We start from the raw sequence: 18,540 nt of genomic DNA on the forward strand, positions 1-18,540 counted from the left end.
AAAAACGAGGAAAAGCATACTAGTTTTTATGTACTTTTCTTGATACTACTTCTAACAGCTTCAACAGAGTTAACAACTAACTTGACTTCAGTTCTACACAAGAAAAAGCTTCTTCATTTATCTTTCCCACAACCCACAGGAACAAAATTATGACTTGATTAGTTTTTGTCCCTCGATTTCTGTTACTACCAACTGTTTCTTGTGCTTTGGTTTCACATTATTTTGAAGTTGTTGTTCCTTTTTCATGAATGCTATGTAATGCTTCCTCTAGTATTTGTTATGTCTTCTTTACTTCTGTATGTTCTTGGATATGCGTTACCTGAGTTAGGAGTCTTTCAGAAACAACCTCTCTATCTCCAAGAGGTAGGGGTAAGGTATGCATACACTCTAGTCTCGCCACAACCCCAATTGTGGGATTACATTTGGTATGCTCTTGTTGTTTGAGTAGGAAAAGCAAAGGTCCAACTATAGGACATGACACTTTTTGATAACTAATTCCATAAAGCTATAGATATTGAATATTCTTATGAAAAAGACCATTCAATTGTAGCTTTATGAAATCACTTTCAATATAAAAAAAAGTGTTGTGATCCTAGTTGAGCCTTTGCTTTTCCTACTCATCCAATAACAACAAACTGACCAGTACAATTAAAGGTGCTTGATGAACTTCTGTTTGTCTTTTAGGTCATAGCTCTCATTAACAGATCCAGATCAAATCAAAGATCTATCCACTAGTAACTTCGAAGAATAAAATGTTCAGGTGGTGCACGAATATCTAGCGTTCACGCAGGGAAGGGCCACCCCCTAAGGGTCCGTATTGTAGGCAGCTTACCTTGACGCAAACATATGTGGCTGATTCCACCACTAGCACATGTAGCCTATACTTTACCGTTGCTCCAAGGCTCCCCTTCAAGTAACTTTGAAGAATACTATCACAAATTAATTACGTAATTAGTATCTAGGATATAAACATTAATCGGCTACAATGTCAGCAAAGCTCAATGCAGGAAATTAAAGAGGCAGTTCTCTGATAATATTAGCTGGAGAACAAGCTGGAAAGAGTATACATTTAGAAGTTAGATTTTTCCCTCAGCATCTATTCCTATTCATTCAGTTAACATGTTAAAAAAGAGCAGCCCGGTGCACTGCTCCCTCTATGCACAGGTCCAGAAAAGAACGAATCACAAGGTCTATTGTACACAGTCTTACCCTGCATTTCTACAAGAGATTGTTTATACGGCTCGAACCCGTGACCTCCTGGTTACACTGCAACAACTTTACCTTGCTAATAGTCTTTTAGCATCTCAGTGAGGCAAATAAGAACAGTCCGGATCCAAGACTAAATTTGATAACACAATAAACTCTGCTATATACCATATTTATATAACACAACCAGGTAAAATGTGGTTGTATCTTGAATCTATGCCCAAAACTATGAAGTGAAGACACACCACTCATTTTTGAGTGAATTCTATGGATAAAGCCCCCTGGAAGATAACATCTCTATACATTAAACAGCAAAAAGTATCATTCTTTGGGCCTTGTTAAAACTTACCACATCGAGAATATCTTAATGTAGATCCTACAAGATATTCTATATCAGTCCATCAAGCTAACAATATTGTAACAGGAGAAAGGTCACATGGGATTCAAAGACTGGCAAGGAAATTCATCGATAGTGTTCTGTGTTGAGCAGGCTCTCTCAAGGGATTCACCAACGCCTCAGTTTACATCAGTTCGTGATTTCAAATCTCACAATCTCACCAAACTAGGTATGAGACCAATATTTTTATACGAAACACGGATAAATATATGTTGACTTTCAAACCATTAAAATTTTAACAAATATGGAGAATTTCTGAACCCATAATTTCATAAGTATACTAAGTTAACAGCTAAGAACCTTAGAGGTTAATCCCGTCAAGTCTAACTTCTAGATTCAACTTTGAATGACGATACTGTATTTTCATTTGGCAATAAGCGCCACAACATCCAACTGAGAATAGTAACTGAAATAACAGATTTTTTTTGCAAAAATCAGTCACTTCAAGTGAATTATTATCGTCTAAGCATGGGGTAAATAGGAATTTGAGAGACCAGAATTCCTAGTTTATCTGCCAACCAACAGAGCAGGTACACCACACCAAATTATCATCTCCTCCCATCTACTCAGTGAACAAAGAAGACTTTCATTATCCAGAAATGTGGGAAAACGCTTCATTACATCGATATTAAATGAAAGATAATTTGGTGCAGCATCACATGTTTCATTGCTTTAAGAAAAAGTTGAAAATTTATTGTTGACATTTGTCCAAGAATGTGGCAAATAAAAAATATAAGCACAAAATTTACAAGCAGCTCATAGAAATGTACAATTGCAGAAGAGCGTCGTTACTCACCAATATGCTATCCTCTGATTTTGTTTTCTGAAAAATTTCAATCCACCAAAAACTTAATATAAAACTCCGACATAAAGGCTATGATATCATTACATCCTTCACTAGCTGCTCTAACAGAAGTGCCAACTGTGACATATCAAGGCGCTCAGCAGGATTTTCCCGCAACGCCTGCTCTGCAATTTCAGCAAGTTTAAGCAGAGGTTCGACATTTCTTGGAAGAGCAACGTAACGATCTATGATAACAGCTGCTTTCCCTTGTCTGATCAGAGGCAGTGCCCAGTCAACGATACTCGGAGGTGTGCAATCCCTGTCATAAGCTTTTCTTCCACTAAGAATCTCAAGCAGCACGATCCCAAAGCTATAGACATCCATATGCACGTCTCCATTAAGATCCTTCTCGTTAGGCGTAAGCAGTCCAAAATCTGCAATCCGAGCTCCCCAATCAGCATCCAAGAGAATGTTTGAACTCTTCACATCACGGTGCACGATAGGAGGAGAAACCTCCTTGTGAAGGTACTCGATCCCCTTTGCAGCCTGCATTGCGATCTTCAGCCTAAGATTCCAGCTCACCGGAGAAAGACCCCCATGGAGGTGGTCATTAAGTGTTCCATGAGGCATGAGTTCGTAAACAAGAATCCTTTCCCCCATTTCTGCACAATAACCTAATAAATTAACTATATTGCTGTGACGAACACTGCAGAGGATCTCTAGCTCCATTTCAAACTCCCGGCTGTTGGTGTGTATTATCGTAGCAGCATTGGCCCTCTTTACTGCTACTTGCCTCCCATCCGGCAGAACAGCTTTATAAACAAATCCGTAACTTCCCCTGCCAAGCTCGTTGAACTCCTTGAACCCATTAGTGGCGTCTTTCAGCTCTGAAAGCCGGAAAACCTGAGCTTCCCCTGGACACGGAGCCACGGACACAGGAGGATGAAGGTCAGTATTAGCATCAGTTTCCTTCTCAGGCTTGCGAATACAAGAGGCGAATTGGTTCTTTCCTCCTTCTTTACTTTTGCTGGATATCATGCGGATTAACAAACATAATCCAGCTAAGCAGAACAAGAAACCAAAAGCAGAAGACCCGACTATGATGATCAGTTGACGCATTTGATGCTGATGCTGTTGCTTCAACTCTGCCGATATTTGGAGCTTACAAACATCAGAACAAGAGGTATTCTGGCAGAGAGAGCAAGTAGTACAAACCCTGTCAGCATTTTCAGTACAAGAACTAGAGGGGAAGAATCCTTCAGAACAGTTCACCCCACAAGGTGAACAAATCTTAAGATCTTTCCTAACACACAAATTTATCAAATCTGCCTCATTTATAAGGCTCGCATTGAACGAAAATTTCCCTTCCCCGCAAGAACCAGGAGTACACAATCCTGGACTACACAGCTGCAGTGGTGGATCATAGTCTACTTGTGAGGAAATATTCGTATACCAGCAATCAAGAACCAAATCGCCTTCCCTAATACCACAAGTTATAAAATCAGATGAAGCAATAGCAAGAAAGCCTGATCCTTTAGGAATCAGAGATGAATTATAGTTTCCCCAACACATAATCCCATGATTATCTTGTCTAATCCCACAAAAATGCTCTACACCAGCTGCCAATGACACGAATGGTACCCCAACCGGAGGGATACCAAATGAGACATTAGACCCCCAACATTTGACTTCACTTGACTCTTCTAAAACCCCACAAACAGAGTCAATCCCTGCAGTTAAAGCATGAATATTCTCCGATAAACCCGATATACCAATGCCACTAGAATTTGGACCCCAACAAAGAACCCCTCCATCCTTAACACCCCCACAACTAAACCCATCTCCAGAAACTATCTTCTTAAAAACATATGAACTAGTATACTGATTATAAAACAACGAACTCTCCCTCGATTCAAAAGTACCATTGGATTTTCGAATAATATCCCAACAATCAATACTACCCCAATCACTCTCAGAATAATAAGATCCCCTAATAGCACACACATGATTCCTACCAGCAGCAATATGAGAATAAGCATTAGGTTTATAAACATTAGGAACAAGATCAGACCTTGATCCCATTGAGTCAAAACAAAATGCCTGCGAAGTGTTTGATAAAATGCCACAAAGAAAACCATCACCACCAGATAAAGCAGCCATGGAGGGAACATCAGTGGGGTAGTTTAGTACATCAGGAAGTGAAGGATTATTAGTTTTATTACCCCAACAAATAACATCTTGTTTGCCACTCGCATCAATAGCACAAAAGAAACCATTTTTACCAAAAGCAGCTGAAATGGGTCCCATAGAACCAAATCCAGATGCAGATTTAAGGAAGATGAAGCAAAGAAGATGGAAAAATGTAATCTTGATGAAAAGGGTGTTCATTATTTTGAGCAGAAAAGTGTAAAGTCATGGAGCAATGAGAAAAAATGAAATCTTGATCAAGATTGGAGTGTTGTTTTTTGGGAGTATAGAGATGTACTGATTCAGCTGAAGATGATGAAACAACGTGGCTGTCGCCATTTTTACACAGTTTTCTTCTTGGACCGTTAACAAAATCCATGTACTTATTTTAAGTTAGTTACTGCTCACTGTTAAAACTTCAAAATACAGTTTGCCACTATAATAGGATATATCCCTCTATATTTCGAGTTTGAGTTTTGGGTATAATTTTTTTTTTAATAGAAAGTGTTTTATTCAGAATGAAGCCTTAAGCAGCGTGAAAAAGAATTTCGCTATGTGTGGTAGAGAGATAAGTGGTTAATTACTCCTTTGTTGTTAGTTAGAACTTAGAAGTCTCAGATTTGAATTCTGGAAATGAAGTTATTTTTAATAATATGTTTTGATCTATTTTTGTTATGGGTTTTATAGTATTTTGTTATAGATTTTTTACTTCGTCATTACTTATTCAGTTATTCGATCTGCTTTAAATTTCTTTTTTCTTGAAGCAAAGGTGTATTAAAAACAGTTTCTTTATGTGTCAAAGTAATGGTAATGTATGTGTATAATCTATTCTTTTTTGATACTACTCGTAAAATTATACGAAATATGTTATTGTTGAATGTTATATAGTGAAAGTTTGTAACACGAATCTATATTAGTATTCTTTCATCCTTAGTCAAATATCTCAAATTTGAGTGATATTTATGTAGTCGCGTTTGATAAAGAACAATTTATTCCATAATGAGATTTTCGAATATTTGGAACCCACGATTCTTAATCATTCAATATTTGATATGTCACTATGCATTGACGTTGTCCTTGACATGTCATTAGGCATTAATCATAATTATTCAATATTTGAAACTCATTGTCTGAATAATTTAATTATTCAAAAATTACACCTAAATAAAGTTTTTGTATTGATAAACCTATTTGGTTCACCTTTTACAGTTTCTCCATGCAAAACAATAACTAAAAATATTTGAAAAATAATCTAATAACTCCTTATGCTTTGAAATTAACTTATTATATTTTTTTTAAAATTAATTTGTCTCATGGTGGAATGCATAATGTATATTTCATAATGCCTATTTGATAAGACATAAATTTGCAAGTTGTTAATTGAATTATTTTTCCTAAGGAAATGGTGGTGGTCATTTTTGTTTCTTTCTCATTCTTTTTTTTTTTGGAAGGATAAGTCTAATATTTTGTGCACTACTAAAGTAGAACTCCAAAATAGTACATTTTAAAGATGTAATTGGCCTAACTATTCATAAAGCAATATTTATGTCACATCTTGTGAGTAAAAATATTTTTGCTTTTTATTGGATAAAAAATATTTTCTTGAAATCATTTCATTTGATCAAGGATAAAATTCATATAATTATCTTTAAAAACATCTGATTAAATCGTATAAATATTAATAGTGCATAAAACGAGATCAAAATTTTGATCATCAAATGAAACCATGTGAATAACTTATCCTCCTCAAATAAATGAAGAAAATACAAAACAATAATAGTTATTTATATAATTTTATATGACTTCTCTTAAATCTCCGATGAAAACCCTACAAAGTCAAGTTTTGAGCAATGAGGCGATCCACTTTCAAAATACCTTGATGATAAAATGGTAAATACGTCAGATTGATTATTAAATAGAACAAAGTAAAAAAAAAAAGAATGCTTAGGGAATAAAAGAAAATATAAATACAAATCTATTTTTTTATATATAAATTTAAATTAATTAATTTAGTAAATTTTAAATATTAAATAATTAAATTGAAAAAGATGCAAGTGCATTGGATAATCATTATGGAAAAAAAGAAGAAAAGTTTATTTGTGCAAAAGTCTTCTCATTAAGATGAAAGAATGATTAATGATGCAATCTGTATAGTATGATATAAATTAAATGAGGAATAATCACAAAATTATTTAAAGTAATTATGGATAGAGAAGAGGGCCCCAAGTGCCTCCATGTACCAACTAACATAAAACATACCTAACTATAATTTGCTGTACATTTTATCCAAAATTATGGACCTAACAAAATAAATTGTATCAAAAAACAGTTCATCAATTTTTTTTTATATTTTTCATCTGGTGTCTAGTTCTTACATTGGAGTATGATTAATTTGGATTTGTATTACATAGACTCTATTCGAAAGAAATAACGCTCCCTATCAAATGTTTTTTCATAATTAAGACTTCAATTCGAAATATCTGATTAAGGGAGGAATAACATCATCTACTGAGTCTGCACTACAACCTTCTGTCATTGTTCATCACATTTGCAAGAAACATATCAAATAAAAAATCTTATTATGTTTTTGTTTGACCAAAATTGTTGAGATCTTTCATTGGCAATGCACATGCCATTTTTTCTTCACCTTTATATATGTTATTAATTTGATTTGGAAAGGGGATTTGTCACTACTTCACTTGTCTTTATTCTCTCATATTTAGATTAATTTCACATAAAAACAAACTTAGTATAAATTGCATGAATGTCATAATTCATGACATTAATGAGTGTAACAAAATTGATATTACAACTGTTTCTATATCTACATTTAGTAGAAAATAAAAATAGTCAAAGATTTGAATAATTAACTACAAATATAATAACTAATTAAGCTTCCACACAATTAAAAATTGCCAAGTTATCTATTTTAAGATCTGAACTATTAAGAAACCTAAAAAAAAACAGATAGACTTGATGAACAAGGCCTAAAAACAAACATTAGTTTTTTTTCTAAAATTAAGCTTTATACACCATATATCTGAAATTGTTCCAAAGTAAATCAACATTTCAAAAAAAGTAAAAGCAAATAAATGTAAAATAGCAATGTCAAAATAAAAATACCCCTAAAATTTTCATGCTAATCTTATCTTATCTTATCATTTTTAATCACCAAAAAGGAAATATTGGGGCGGTTTGTGGTCAATTTAATCACCATAGGATATAAAAATTGATGTGAATTAAAACTAATATGAGCACGTTTACAATATACATATTTACATAATATATGTAAGTGACATATTAAGAAACATTTATACATCTTTCATTTTAATGCACACTAATTGATACTCCACAACCAACCCACCCTTTTCTCCTAACCTTTTTTTATACAAAAAAACAATAAAAAAATAAAATAAAGCAACACCAACTTGTTACTATTTTTTTGTAATTAATTAATGCCTCCAAATGAATCAGAGTCCTTGAAATTCTCAACTTGTAAATTCAGCTAAATCACATGGTCGCTTGGTCAGCTCCTTTGGCATATTCTCTTCTTTATTTTTTAATCACAAAAAATACTATTGAATTTCATGGCAATGGTCAACCCCTAATTAACTTTATAACATCCACGATCAATATGAGTTGTGATAAGATGACTGAAATTTCTTCATCATTGATCAGAGATTTTCGATTAGAGTCTTAAGAGTTGTGAAAAATCTGTTGGAAGTGCCGCCTTTACAAAATAGATATTACAATATGCGAGAATTTAATTTAGTCAAATTTTAATGTGAATATCAGAACTCGAATTAATAAAAACATCACAAACCAAACATTTTTGTATATATACTTATGTATATTTCAAACATATATAAAAATAATGGGGTCAGTCCAAAACTTGAGACAAATTGAATCTTCATTGGCCTCCTTTTGTAATCTGTGTGCATGTGCCTATTACTATTTGTCTAATTTTAGTGGTGGGGTGGGGTATGGTGGTGGGGGGTGGGGGTGGGGGAGGGGGAGCTATTAATTATGACCAATAGGAAAGTTCAATGTATGTTCTGTCCTTTTAGGTAAGGTCCCTTTTGTCCTCTAGGGGATTATTGTAAAGAATATTAATTTATTTGTATCGAGTGTTTATATTAAATAATTATATGATATTTATCATTTAATTATGATCAAATGTAGTTGTTTATGTACCATGGTTAGTATTAAGTTCCACATTAATTGGGAAAATGAGTTGTGGTCCTTTTATACAGATATTTTGGATCCTTCTTTTATGAGTTATCTTCTAAAATTGAGTTAGGTAAAAGGTTACAGAGTCGAATCTAATATTGATCCTTATTTCTTGTTGTTGTGTTTTTCAATGTTGAATTTTCGTAATTCGCGCTTGAGTTGCATCTTGCATGTGTGATGACTGAAATGTTATGTTTCATATTGATTGAGAAAATGAGTTGTGGTCTTCTTATATGATTTTGAGAATCAATTTCTCAAAAATAAAAATAACAGCCACTGAACACTAAAATCACTCTTGTACGTCTTTAAAATATAGTCATTGTTATGACTTACGAAAATTCAAATTTCATAGACACGTAACTTCATGTAAATATCTTAGAGTTTCATCGATGAATTTGAAACTCCAATTACAAAGACTGAAAAGATCTGTTTCATGAATATTACCCATCCTCGTGAACTAGCTATCAGGATTGCATTAGGTGAAAGCGGTATAGTTATAATTAAATAATAATAATAATAATAATTTATATTATATAATTGATATAAATATCGAATACGAGTGAATGTTTTTTTTTTAAATCTCGTGGCAAATATACAATCGAAAGAACTCACTAGTAGCTTGTAGCCGTCCAACCTCTGTTTTCATAGCCTTTTGTAGGGCCAAGAAATTATTGCAACACTCAGAACAAAATATTCAAATTAATTTTAATTGATCCTATAGAGCTAATACACGAACAAACAAACACAAGGGGTTTTAGTACTCCGTCCGGCCATTTCAATTTGTTTGTTTTATTTTGTAATTCTTTAATTTTAACTTTTTACAAGATTTAGATCACGTGATTAACGAACATTTTAATATGTTCTACATATCTTTAGCTTAAAACTATACGATTTAGAAGTCTTCTTTACTTTCATATATTTTGTATAAAATTTAAATCAGATATATAAATTAAAACCAAAAAAATATTTGAGGGTGGGGAGGGAGGGCGGGGGGAGGGGGGGTTGATAATGTGTAGATTTGGTCAGCAGAGTGGGTTGGATATGGGGATTAGAGAAAATAGTGAAAGATGATTTGTTGTCCCACTTGCTCTGAGCTTTGATCAAACTGCATGTGATATGTCTTTGCAAAAACAATTTATATTTACCTATAACATTTTCTATTCACTACTGGTATCCAAGGAACATTCATCATGTATAATTAGCTACAAACTATAATTGATATGAAATATTTGTTGCATTAAAAAAAAGTGAATTTATCATATATATACTTTTCCTTTGTTTACTTTTACTTTTATCACATTTCATGACTATCCGAGGATTATATTGCGTAAATTTTAACTAATAGTTTAAGATGTATTTTCTAAAAAATATAACGTGACTACTATTATGGTGCGGCGTGGGAGTTGGGATATGGTGGTGGGGTGTGGAACAACTTGCTAGAAATGAGATATATGGAGATTTTCGAAAATGACTTCTCTATATATTTTCCAAAAAAATTGAGGAAAACATGTTTTAAAAAGATACTTTTTCAAGATATCTAAGATAATCAAATATGATTTTTCCTCATCTCAAGGATGGTTGAGTTGCTTGAGTAACTTATCTCTCAAAAAAAAATAATTCAGACTTTCTCGATCATGCGACTTGTTTCGTATAATTTACCTCTCCAAAGGTAGATCTAATTAAGATTTCTAAAACATGAATACATTATTAAAGAAAGAAAATAAAAATAAAAATATATTTATCAGGAAAGAATATCCTTACTCATTTGCATAAATAAGTTAGTATTCAATGAGGTGTACCAAAAAAAAATTTTGGAACATGAATGTCAGCAAAAAGTATCAGCCTAATTCTATCGAATATGTACATAACATATTTTGTTTAGCTAGTGAAGAAATCGTGGATTCATGTGTGCACAACAATTTTTATATTGAATTCACATTTGCTTCTCCTAAATAATTTTCAAGCTATTACACATAATTTATCTTATGCACATACACTCAAATAATAACGATTGCGAACTTGCTAGCCAACGAAAAAAATGATTTCCTCCATGCTAATAACACTACCCTAAACTAATGAATCTTTAATTTACTCACTTACTTGTAAAGGAAATATTTACCTACCTTTACTATTTACGTTAAATTTAAACAATTTAAACTCATTTATTTATGATTAAGTGATAAATGTTTATATGTATTACACATATCTCATTCATTTGTTGTAGGTAATGAATAATAAGTACTATGGCATAGGAGAAGTTGGAGACCTAACTTTTTTATTTTACTACGTAAGATAGCGTAAAGATTGAATCTTTTTGACTTTTCTAAATATATTTTTTTTATCTTAAATCAGTATTTAGTGAAAATTTTGATTTCGCCTATTATATTAATGTTTTTTTTCCTCTATTAGATTTTTGTCAAAAATCTTCAACGTACTGCAAGAAAGGAGAAAAACATGTATGACACATTAATTGTGAGTAAAAAAATTGAACTTTTTTATGGTCAACTTGCTAATTTAATGTTAAAATATAAAGTGAAAAAAAAGCAAGCATTTATTCATAAGAAAATAACAGAAGAGCATGTAGACAGAAAAGCAAACAGATCTTATAGAGATGGGTAAAATGGAAGAAATTGTCTTCTTCTTGTTCATTTTTTTTAAAAAAAATTAATTTCAAAATCAATTTTTATTTTTTTTCTAAAGTATTATATTAGGGAGACAGCCAGCCATGTCCAATTTGGGTATTAAATGATAGCTTTGTCCTTTGTTATGTACTAGTGACTACTAATAACATTAAAGGGCACATCTTGTGTTTAATTAAATTAAATACTCTCATATTCACTTTTACTTGTCACTTAATCCTAAAATAGATTATCATTTTTACTTTTTATTTTTGACTTATCAAGAAAAGATGTATTTTTTTTTCATGTTTTACTCTCAGCATTAAATACTTATTTTTCAAATCATTTCTCAATACCTAATACTATGTGTGTGTGTGTGATGGGTATTTCAAATCAAACAATGACAAGTAAAAATGAACGAAAAGAGTATTACACAAGCTCCAACATTAGCACTCCATTCGGCCTCCGATCTGTTCACGTTTACAAGTCCACTCTACTACCAATATAAAAAAGATATAGTTCCATATAGGGGTGTACAAAATCGAACCGAAAACCAAACCAAACCGCAAATCGAGTCAAATCGGAAAAAAACCCCGACTAGTGGTTTGGTTTGACTTGGTTTGGTATTAGAAAAAAAACCCGACTATATTTGAGTTGGTTTGGTTAACTAAAAAAAACAAAATCCGAGACCAAACCAACCTGACATTATATATGTAATTTTAAAATTTTATTTTATACATAAAAATATTTACTTTGATATAATTTTAAAATATTTCTTATAATATTTCATAGTTTTTATCTTTTAATATATTATTTTAAGTTTAAAACTTAGAATTCGGAATGGTCTAATAAAGATTAGAGTTCATAGATGTTGATAATTATAATAAAACTTAAATCAAAATCAAATTAATACTAATGCAAAAGAAAATCAATTCAACACTAAGAATGACAATAATATTGAATATTCGTTCTTTAGTTTTACATTGGTTTAGACAATTAAAATACATAATCTAATTTTAATTTTCCTTAAATATTTTGTAATGTAACTAATACTTATTAAACTTATTATTTTAGCATGATTTAGTACTTTTAAATTATGATCATTTTCATTATGACTTGTTAATTTGCAATATTTATTTTATATGATGATTTCATTATTATTTTTTATTGAATATTTTAGTGTCATCAGTACTCATCTCATATTTTGTGTTATTTTCTTAAGAAACAAACACCTTAGATAATTGTATTTTGGTTGGACTAAAGAAATATTTGAAGCACAAGTTAATTATATGTTTGTATGCCAACTTTACCGAAAAAATCCAAAAATCTGAAAAAATTCGAGGTTTATTAGTTTGGTTTGATATATAAATTTAAAAATTCGACAAAATGGTTTGGTTTGGTATTTGAAAACCCCGAGCCAACCCGAGGTTGAAAACCCCGAAAAAATCCGAATTTTATTAGTTTGGTTTGGTTTATAAATTAATTTTTTTTTACACAAATGATTTGGTTTGATATTTGAAAAACCCGAACCAACCCGGTCATATACACCCCTAGTTCCACAATCGATTACTTTTGAAGTGATTATATAAGTAAATATTCTTTATGATAAGTAAATATTAGCAACATAATATATAGTGCAAACTACGTACATTGATAATATTAAAATCATACACAAACAGTGCGTATAATTTAAGTGTGGACATGAATATACTTTGCATGTGGCTAACTAGGCAAAAACGTATTTAATTAACACCAATATCTGAATATTCAACGGTCATGCAATTATAAAAATATTTATAAAAACAGAGAGGAAAAAAGAAGCAGCTCTTATTATATATGGTATATGTTGAATTCTTTGAATTTTTTTTGTGTGTTTATTTTTTCGTATTTTAAACACTTTAAATAAAAAATCTAACTTCAACTTTACTGTGTGAATACATAGTCCGTGGCAGATCTAGGATTTTAAGGTTGTGAGTGCTCTTAAAGTGGCGGAATAAAAAATATAAAAAAGACAGATTGACAATGAAAATCGAACCCGGGCTCAACAACACTAAAAGAGCCTTAAGCACCCACCAAAGACCCAATGGATCAGTCAAATCATTTGTTCATTGGGTGTTCTATGTTAATTTTATACAAATAGCTCTTAATTTCTACATATATATATATATATATATATTTTGAGACGAGGTTAATTGGTGCTCGAGCACCCGATGGACTCTATGTGGGTCCGCCCCTGTACATAGTATTCAATTATTACGAAGGATTAAAATTTTTGATTCCGCAACAAATAAATAATCATTCAACACATCTCTCTCAAAAATAATTGGACAAATTACTTAACTACACTCCTTTACTTACCTTAATATCCATTTATCCCTACTTATTTCAAAAATTTCAAAAATTTCAAAAATCCCTTATTTTACCTATGTATCCCGCATGTATCCCGTGCACAACACTGTGTATCTCGCTATGTGGAATGTATCAAATGCTATGTATCCCGTGCACAACGCTATGTATCCCGCTATGTGGAATGTATCAAACCTAATGTATCTCATGCACAACACTATGTATCCCGCTATGTGGAATGTATCAAATCTAATGTATCCCATGCAAAACGTTATGTATCTCGCAAACATCATTTTTAAGGGATTTTTGATAAATAGAAAACTAGAAGGGATAGGATGTTATTTAGTACTTATAATATGTTGTTCCTATAATTTATATATAATAATTTCAGTGGGCTTTTTCAGCCTCTTCTTTTGCTAATTTGAGTTTAGGCCGCATTTGATACAAAACTTACTCAGACATATAGGACTATATTCCATAAGAAATTAATTATTAATTGCAGAGTCAGAATAATTTTTTTCTTCTATGAAGATTTCAAATATTATAAAAATACTTTAAGCTATAAAAGGTTATACTACTACAACAACGACTATATATTAGTGTCATTTCTTAAAGTAGGGTTTTGGGAGAGTAATATGTACGCAAACCTTACACTTATCTACCTTCAAACTATTTCTGATAGATGCACACCTCAAGGAAAAAACAGTTCAAAAAAATATAGAGAAAGAAATAACAGAAATAAATAAGTCATGAAAAACTACTATAGCTATAAAAGGTTATATTTGCATTAATTTTTGTAGTTATTAAATATTTAAATTTTAGTTAAAAAATTTAAGGATTGATCTAATATACACCAAAAATGGATGTGTTTCACTTGTACTCTGGACCAGATATTGTGCGCAAAGGCCCAGAAAGCATACGGGCCAAACGAAAGCAAGTATGATTTTGGGCCGGATCTTAATTTGGGCCCAAAGGTTAGATAACCTATGCCTCGTCTAGCAAAAGATTTGTACGACTAATTTATATTGTAAAAATTAAAGGAATCCCATAGTGTAGGATATAAATTACATCCTATCCCAACTAATTTACATTTTACAAAAAATCCCTTAAAAAGGTAGGCGAATGATACATGGATACCGTTCTGATACATTGGCACTGAAACACAGTAAAAATTTAATGCAGCGCTAAAAAAGGAAAAAAAACATAATAATGAATTCTGTTAATTTAATTAGCTTAATCTACGCCTAACTGATCCTAAACATTCCTTATGTTAATAGGTAATCTACTCAGAAATTACAAATTTCAAAATTAAATCTTCTACATTGAAGAACAATTTGTGAACATCCATCGATTTACAAAAAGCTAGAAATACGAATAAAACTCTAATTTTTTGCTGATACAAGAGGAATATATCAATTTTACTGAGGCATTCAGGAATTTGGGTCAGCGAAGTGAAATATGAAAGTTACAAAAGTGACGGAATCGTTGTTGGACAATCAATATCGTTTTTGAATCTAAAAGCAGCAATTTCAGCCGAGTTGAATATCGATGTATCAAGGAAAATATTGAAATTAGTTACATAGTAGAAGGTAACTCGTCTCTGATAAAAATTAAGAACGACATGGGTGTTAAACTTTATTTAGAAGTGAAAAAAAGTGAGCCAGAATTTGCAATGTATCCATTATGCATTGACACAAATGAAAAGATTGGCAGTGATGTACATAACTTTGATGGAACATGCGGAGAAATTACGTGTGTAGAAGGCACAACACATGATATAAAAGCTCTTGCGGTGGTTGAATCAAGAATTTGTGATTCGTATTATATTCCAGAATTGGAAGTTACAAATTACATAATTAATTCAAATAGTATAGAGGTGAAGACAGGTCAGTTATATAAGGATAAAGCAACACTCGTCGATGTGATGGCGAAATATAAGATAAAGAACAACTTCAATTGCAAAGCAAAGAGATCTGATAGACAAAAGTATGTGAGTATTTGATTTGATTTGTGAAGAACTGTGTTTGGATTCTTTAGATCTATAAATGGTGATACCATTATTTTGTTTTAATGTATGATACATTATTAATTAGAAAGTCATTGATTTTGATTTTTTGTTTAGTTCGTTGAATATGATTTGGGGTAGATTGATAATGATACACTATTTGTTGATACATTAAGTTAATATTGTTGATACGTTCAGATTAGACTGTTTAAACATTAAAAAATTTAATCGCAATAATTATGTTGCCGATACATTCCGTCATCTTGTGATACATGATTCATTATTTATTTATTTTTTAAATGTGATAAAAAATAATTGTGTTGGTCGTTAATATTATTGATACATTGAGTTAACATTATTGATACGTTAAGATAATACTGTTGAAACAGTAAATAATCATGTAGCTGATACATTCCAAAAAATTGTGATACGTGATACAAAAAATACACTACATTAATTGTGTTTGTCTTTGAAAATTGTTGATACATTAATGTACATCATTCTTTGGTTACTTTGAACATTAGTGTTTTATATATTATAACATGTAACTGCTATATGTATTAATATGATGAAAAAAATTGTACAGTTATGTGTTGGTATGCTTTTCGGATGAATGTGGCTGAACTATGAAGGCTTCCTGCAGAAAAAATCTGATGTTTTCAAAGTTAGATACTTCAATAGTGAACATACGTGTCCAATGCGGGATAGGGTACTAACCAAAGTCCAAGCAACAATTGGGTTTGTAAGTGGTGTGACTGCTCCCAAATTGGTCAACCATAAAAGAATTCATACTCCGAAAGATATAATTGCTGATATTAGAGAATTCTATGGGGTTCAAATATCTTACCAGCAGGCATGGCGTGCTAAAGAATGTGCACTAGAAATGATAAGGGGTAAACCATCGGCTGGATATAGACAGATGCCGAGATACATATATATGCTAAATACTGTGTATCCAAATTCTTATATAAGGATGCAGAAGACTAATGAAGATGAATTTATGTATCTGTTCGTAGCCTTAAGACAATTGATTAGGGGGTTCGATTACTGCAGACCAATAGTTGTTGTCGATGGTGCACATCTGAGAGGAGCTTACAAAGGGACATTTGTATCGGCAAGCACACTTGATGGGGCAGGTATGTATTTTTCGTAGTTGTGAGGTGTTTGTAGATGTTATGTATCAAATTAAATAGTATGGGTTGCTCTGTAATTAGGTTGCATATTTCCATTGGCATATGGTGTTGTGGACACTGAAAATGATTGTTCGTGGATATGGTTCTTCGAACAATTCAAAAATGTATTTGGCGAGCGCGAAGAAATGTGTGTTGTATCAGATAGGAATTAGAGTATTATGAAGAGTGTAAGGATTGTGTTCCCAAATGTACCTCATTATGCATGCATATGGCATCTTTGGAAGAATGTCTGTGGAAACTTCAAAAGGAGCAGAAACACCCTAAGTGATCTATTTTACTCTATGGCTAAGCCATACAGAAAGGAGGATTTTGATAAATTGATGGCTAAGGTTGATAAAATTGATCACAGGGTTAAGGAGTACCTTGAGGATGCAGGGTATGAGAAGTGGTCGAGAGTTCATTCAACAGTAAATAGAGGTAGAATGATGACTTCAAACATTGCGAAATGTATCAATAGTTGTCTTGTTGAAGCACGACAATTGTCTATATTAGAATTCTTGGAAGAAGTTAGAATTCTATTTGGTTCTTGGCATTGCAAAAACAGAGAAATAACCTCTTATACAAAGGACACATTGGGGAGAAGATTTGAGGAGGTATTGATTATAAACACGTCTAAAAGTTCGAAGATGGAGGTATGTGTCATGATACATTATTTTATATTGTATGTATCTAATTCGGTGTATCATTCTGCTGTTTGAACATGATTTCTTTGAAATAATTTTATAGGTGACTTTTTTAATGTACGCAGGTTGTTCCATTATCTGAATTTATTTTCTCGGTTTATGAAGCTAGAAGAAGATACATTGTTTGTCTTGAGCGGAAAGTATGTTCTTGTGGAAGATTTCAACTAGATGAGATACCTTGCGCACATGCAATCACTGTTTTAAAGGAAAAAAATGTTAAAGATATGCATCCATATTGCTCTGATTACTACAAGCCTGATGCAATAGCAAAAACATATGAGATTCCAATGGTTTCAATGCCAGATAAGGAAGATTGGTCAGCTCCTGAAGATGTGGTAGCTGAAACTGTGTATCCACCTAGATACAGACGATTAGCTGGACGACCAAGAAAAAAAAGAAAAAAGAATGCGGATGAAAAGATTACAGTGAACACAAATTGTTGTGGACAATGTGGACAAAAAGGTCACAACAGAAGAACTTGTACTTTCTTTCCAAAAGAAAAGTGAAATCATTATAATGTTTATATGACATTATACAGAAGGATGCCTTGTATGATATATTATTAATGGTACCTTTTTTATAACATATTTGATTGACTGCAAAATTAGCACATACTATTTATAATGATATATTATGATACATAAATAAAAACACTAAATCACACTACGCAACAAGTAATGATACATAATAAAAACAAGTTGATACATATAAAAACACATGTTACCAGACTTCAACAGAGTCGTATTATAAAATTTGATACATTATACAGAAGGATGCCCGTCTGATACATCAACGACTTTTTTGTTAAATTTGACAAATCTCTTTTTATATTGGGGTTTGTCATGTATCATTTTTTTCGATACACATATAAAAAAAAAGTTTTATAATTTT

General features: G+C 31.8%; 2 protein-coding genes and 1 pseudogene across 3 annotated transcripts; 2 read left to right on the top strand and 1 right to left on the bottom strand.

The window, feature by feature from the left end:
- Positions 1 to 829: 829 nt before the first annotated feature.
- LOC125823563 (serine/threonine-protein kinase-like protein CCR1) lies at positions 830 to 4,972 on the bottom strand. 2 transcript variants are annotated; one of them, XR_007442719.1, is made up of 2 exons: positions 2,400 to 4,972; positions 830 to 929 (listed from the first exon to the last, which is right to left on the bottom strand). XR_007442719.1 is itself a non-coding variant. In XM_049502924.1 (1 exon), the coding sequence occupies exon 1, from the start codon at positions 4,773 to 4,775 to the stop codon at positions 2,478 to 2,480; it is 2,298 nt and encodes a 765-aa protein (XP_049358881.1). In that variant the 5' UTR covers positions 4,776 to 4,972; the 3' UTR covers positions 2,247 to 2,477. The 2 variants fall into 2 exon arrangements, 1 of the variants encoding a protein (XP_049358881.1); XM_049502924.1 differs by lacking the exon at positions 830 to 929 and having other exon boundaries at positions 2,247 to 4,972.
- A 9,655-nt stretch (positions 4,973 to 14,627) lies between these two features.
- LOC125826085 (uncharacterized) lies at positions 14,628 to 17,118 on the top strand (annotated as a pseudogene).
- A 129-nt stretch (positions 17,119 to 17,247) lies between these two features.
- On the top strand, positions 17,248 to 18,155 carry LOC125826095 (uncharacterized). The gene is made up of 2 exons (XM_049505399.1): positions 17,248 to 17,598; positions 17,715 to 18,155. Exons 1-2 carry the CDS (start codon positions 17,248 to 17,250, stop codon positions 18,153 to 18,155), a joined length of 792 nt encoding a protein of 263 aa, XP_049361356.1.
- Positions 18,156 to 18,540: the final 385 nt, after the last annotated feature.

Source organism: Solanum verrucosum, unplaced genomic scaffold (assembly GCF_900185275.1).
Source record: "Solanum verrucosum unplaced genomic scaffold, falcon-dt-bn FXZP01000125.1, whole genome shotgun sequence".
In the NCBI taxonomy this organism is placed as follows: Eukaryota; Viridiplantae; Streptophyta; class Magnoliopsida; order Solanales; family Solanaceae; genus Solanum; species Solanum verrucosum.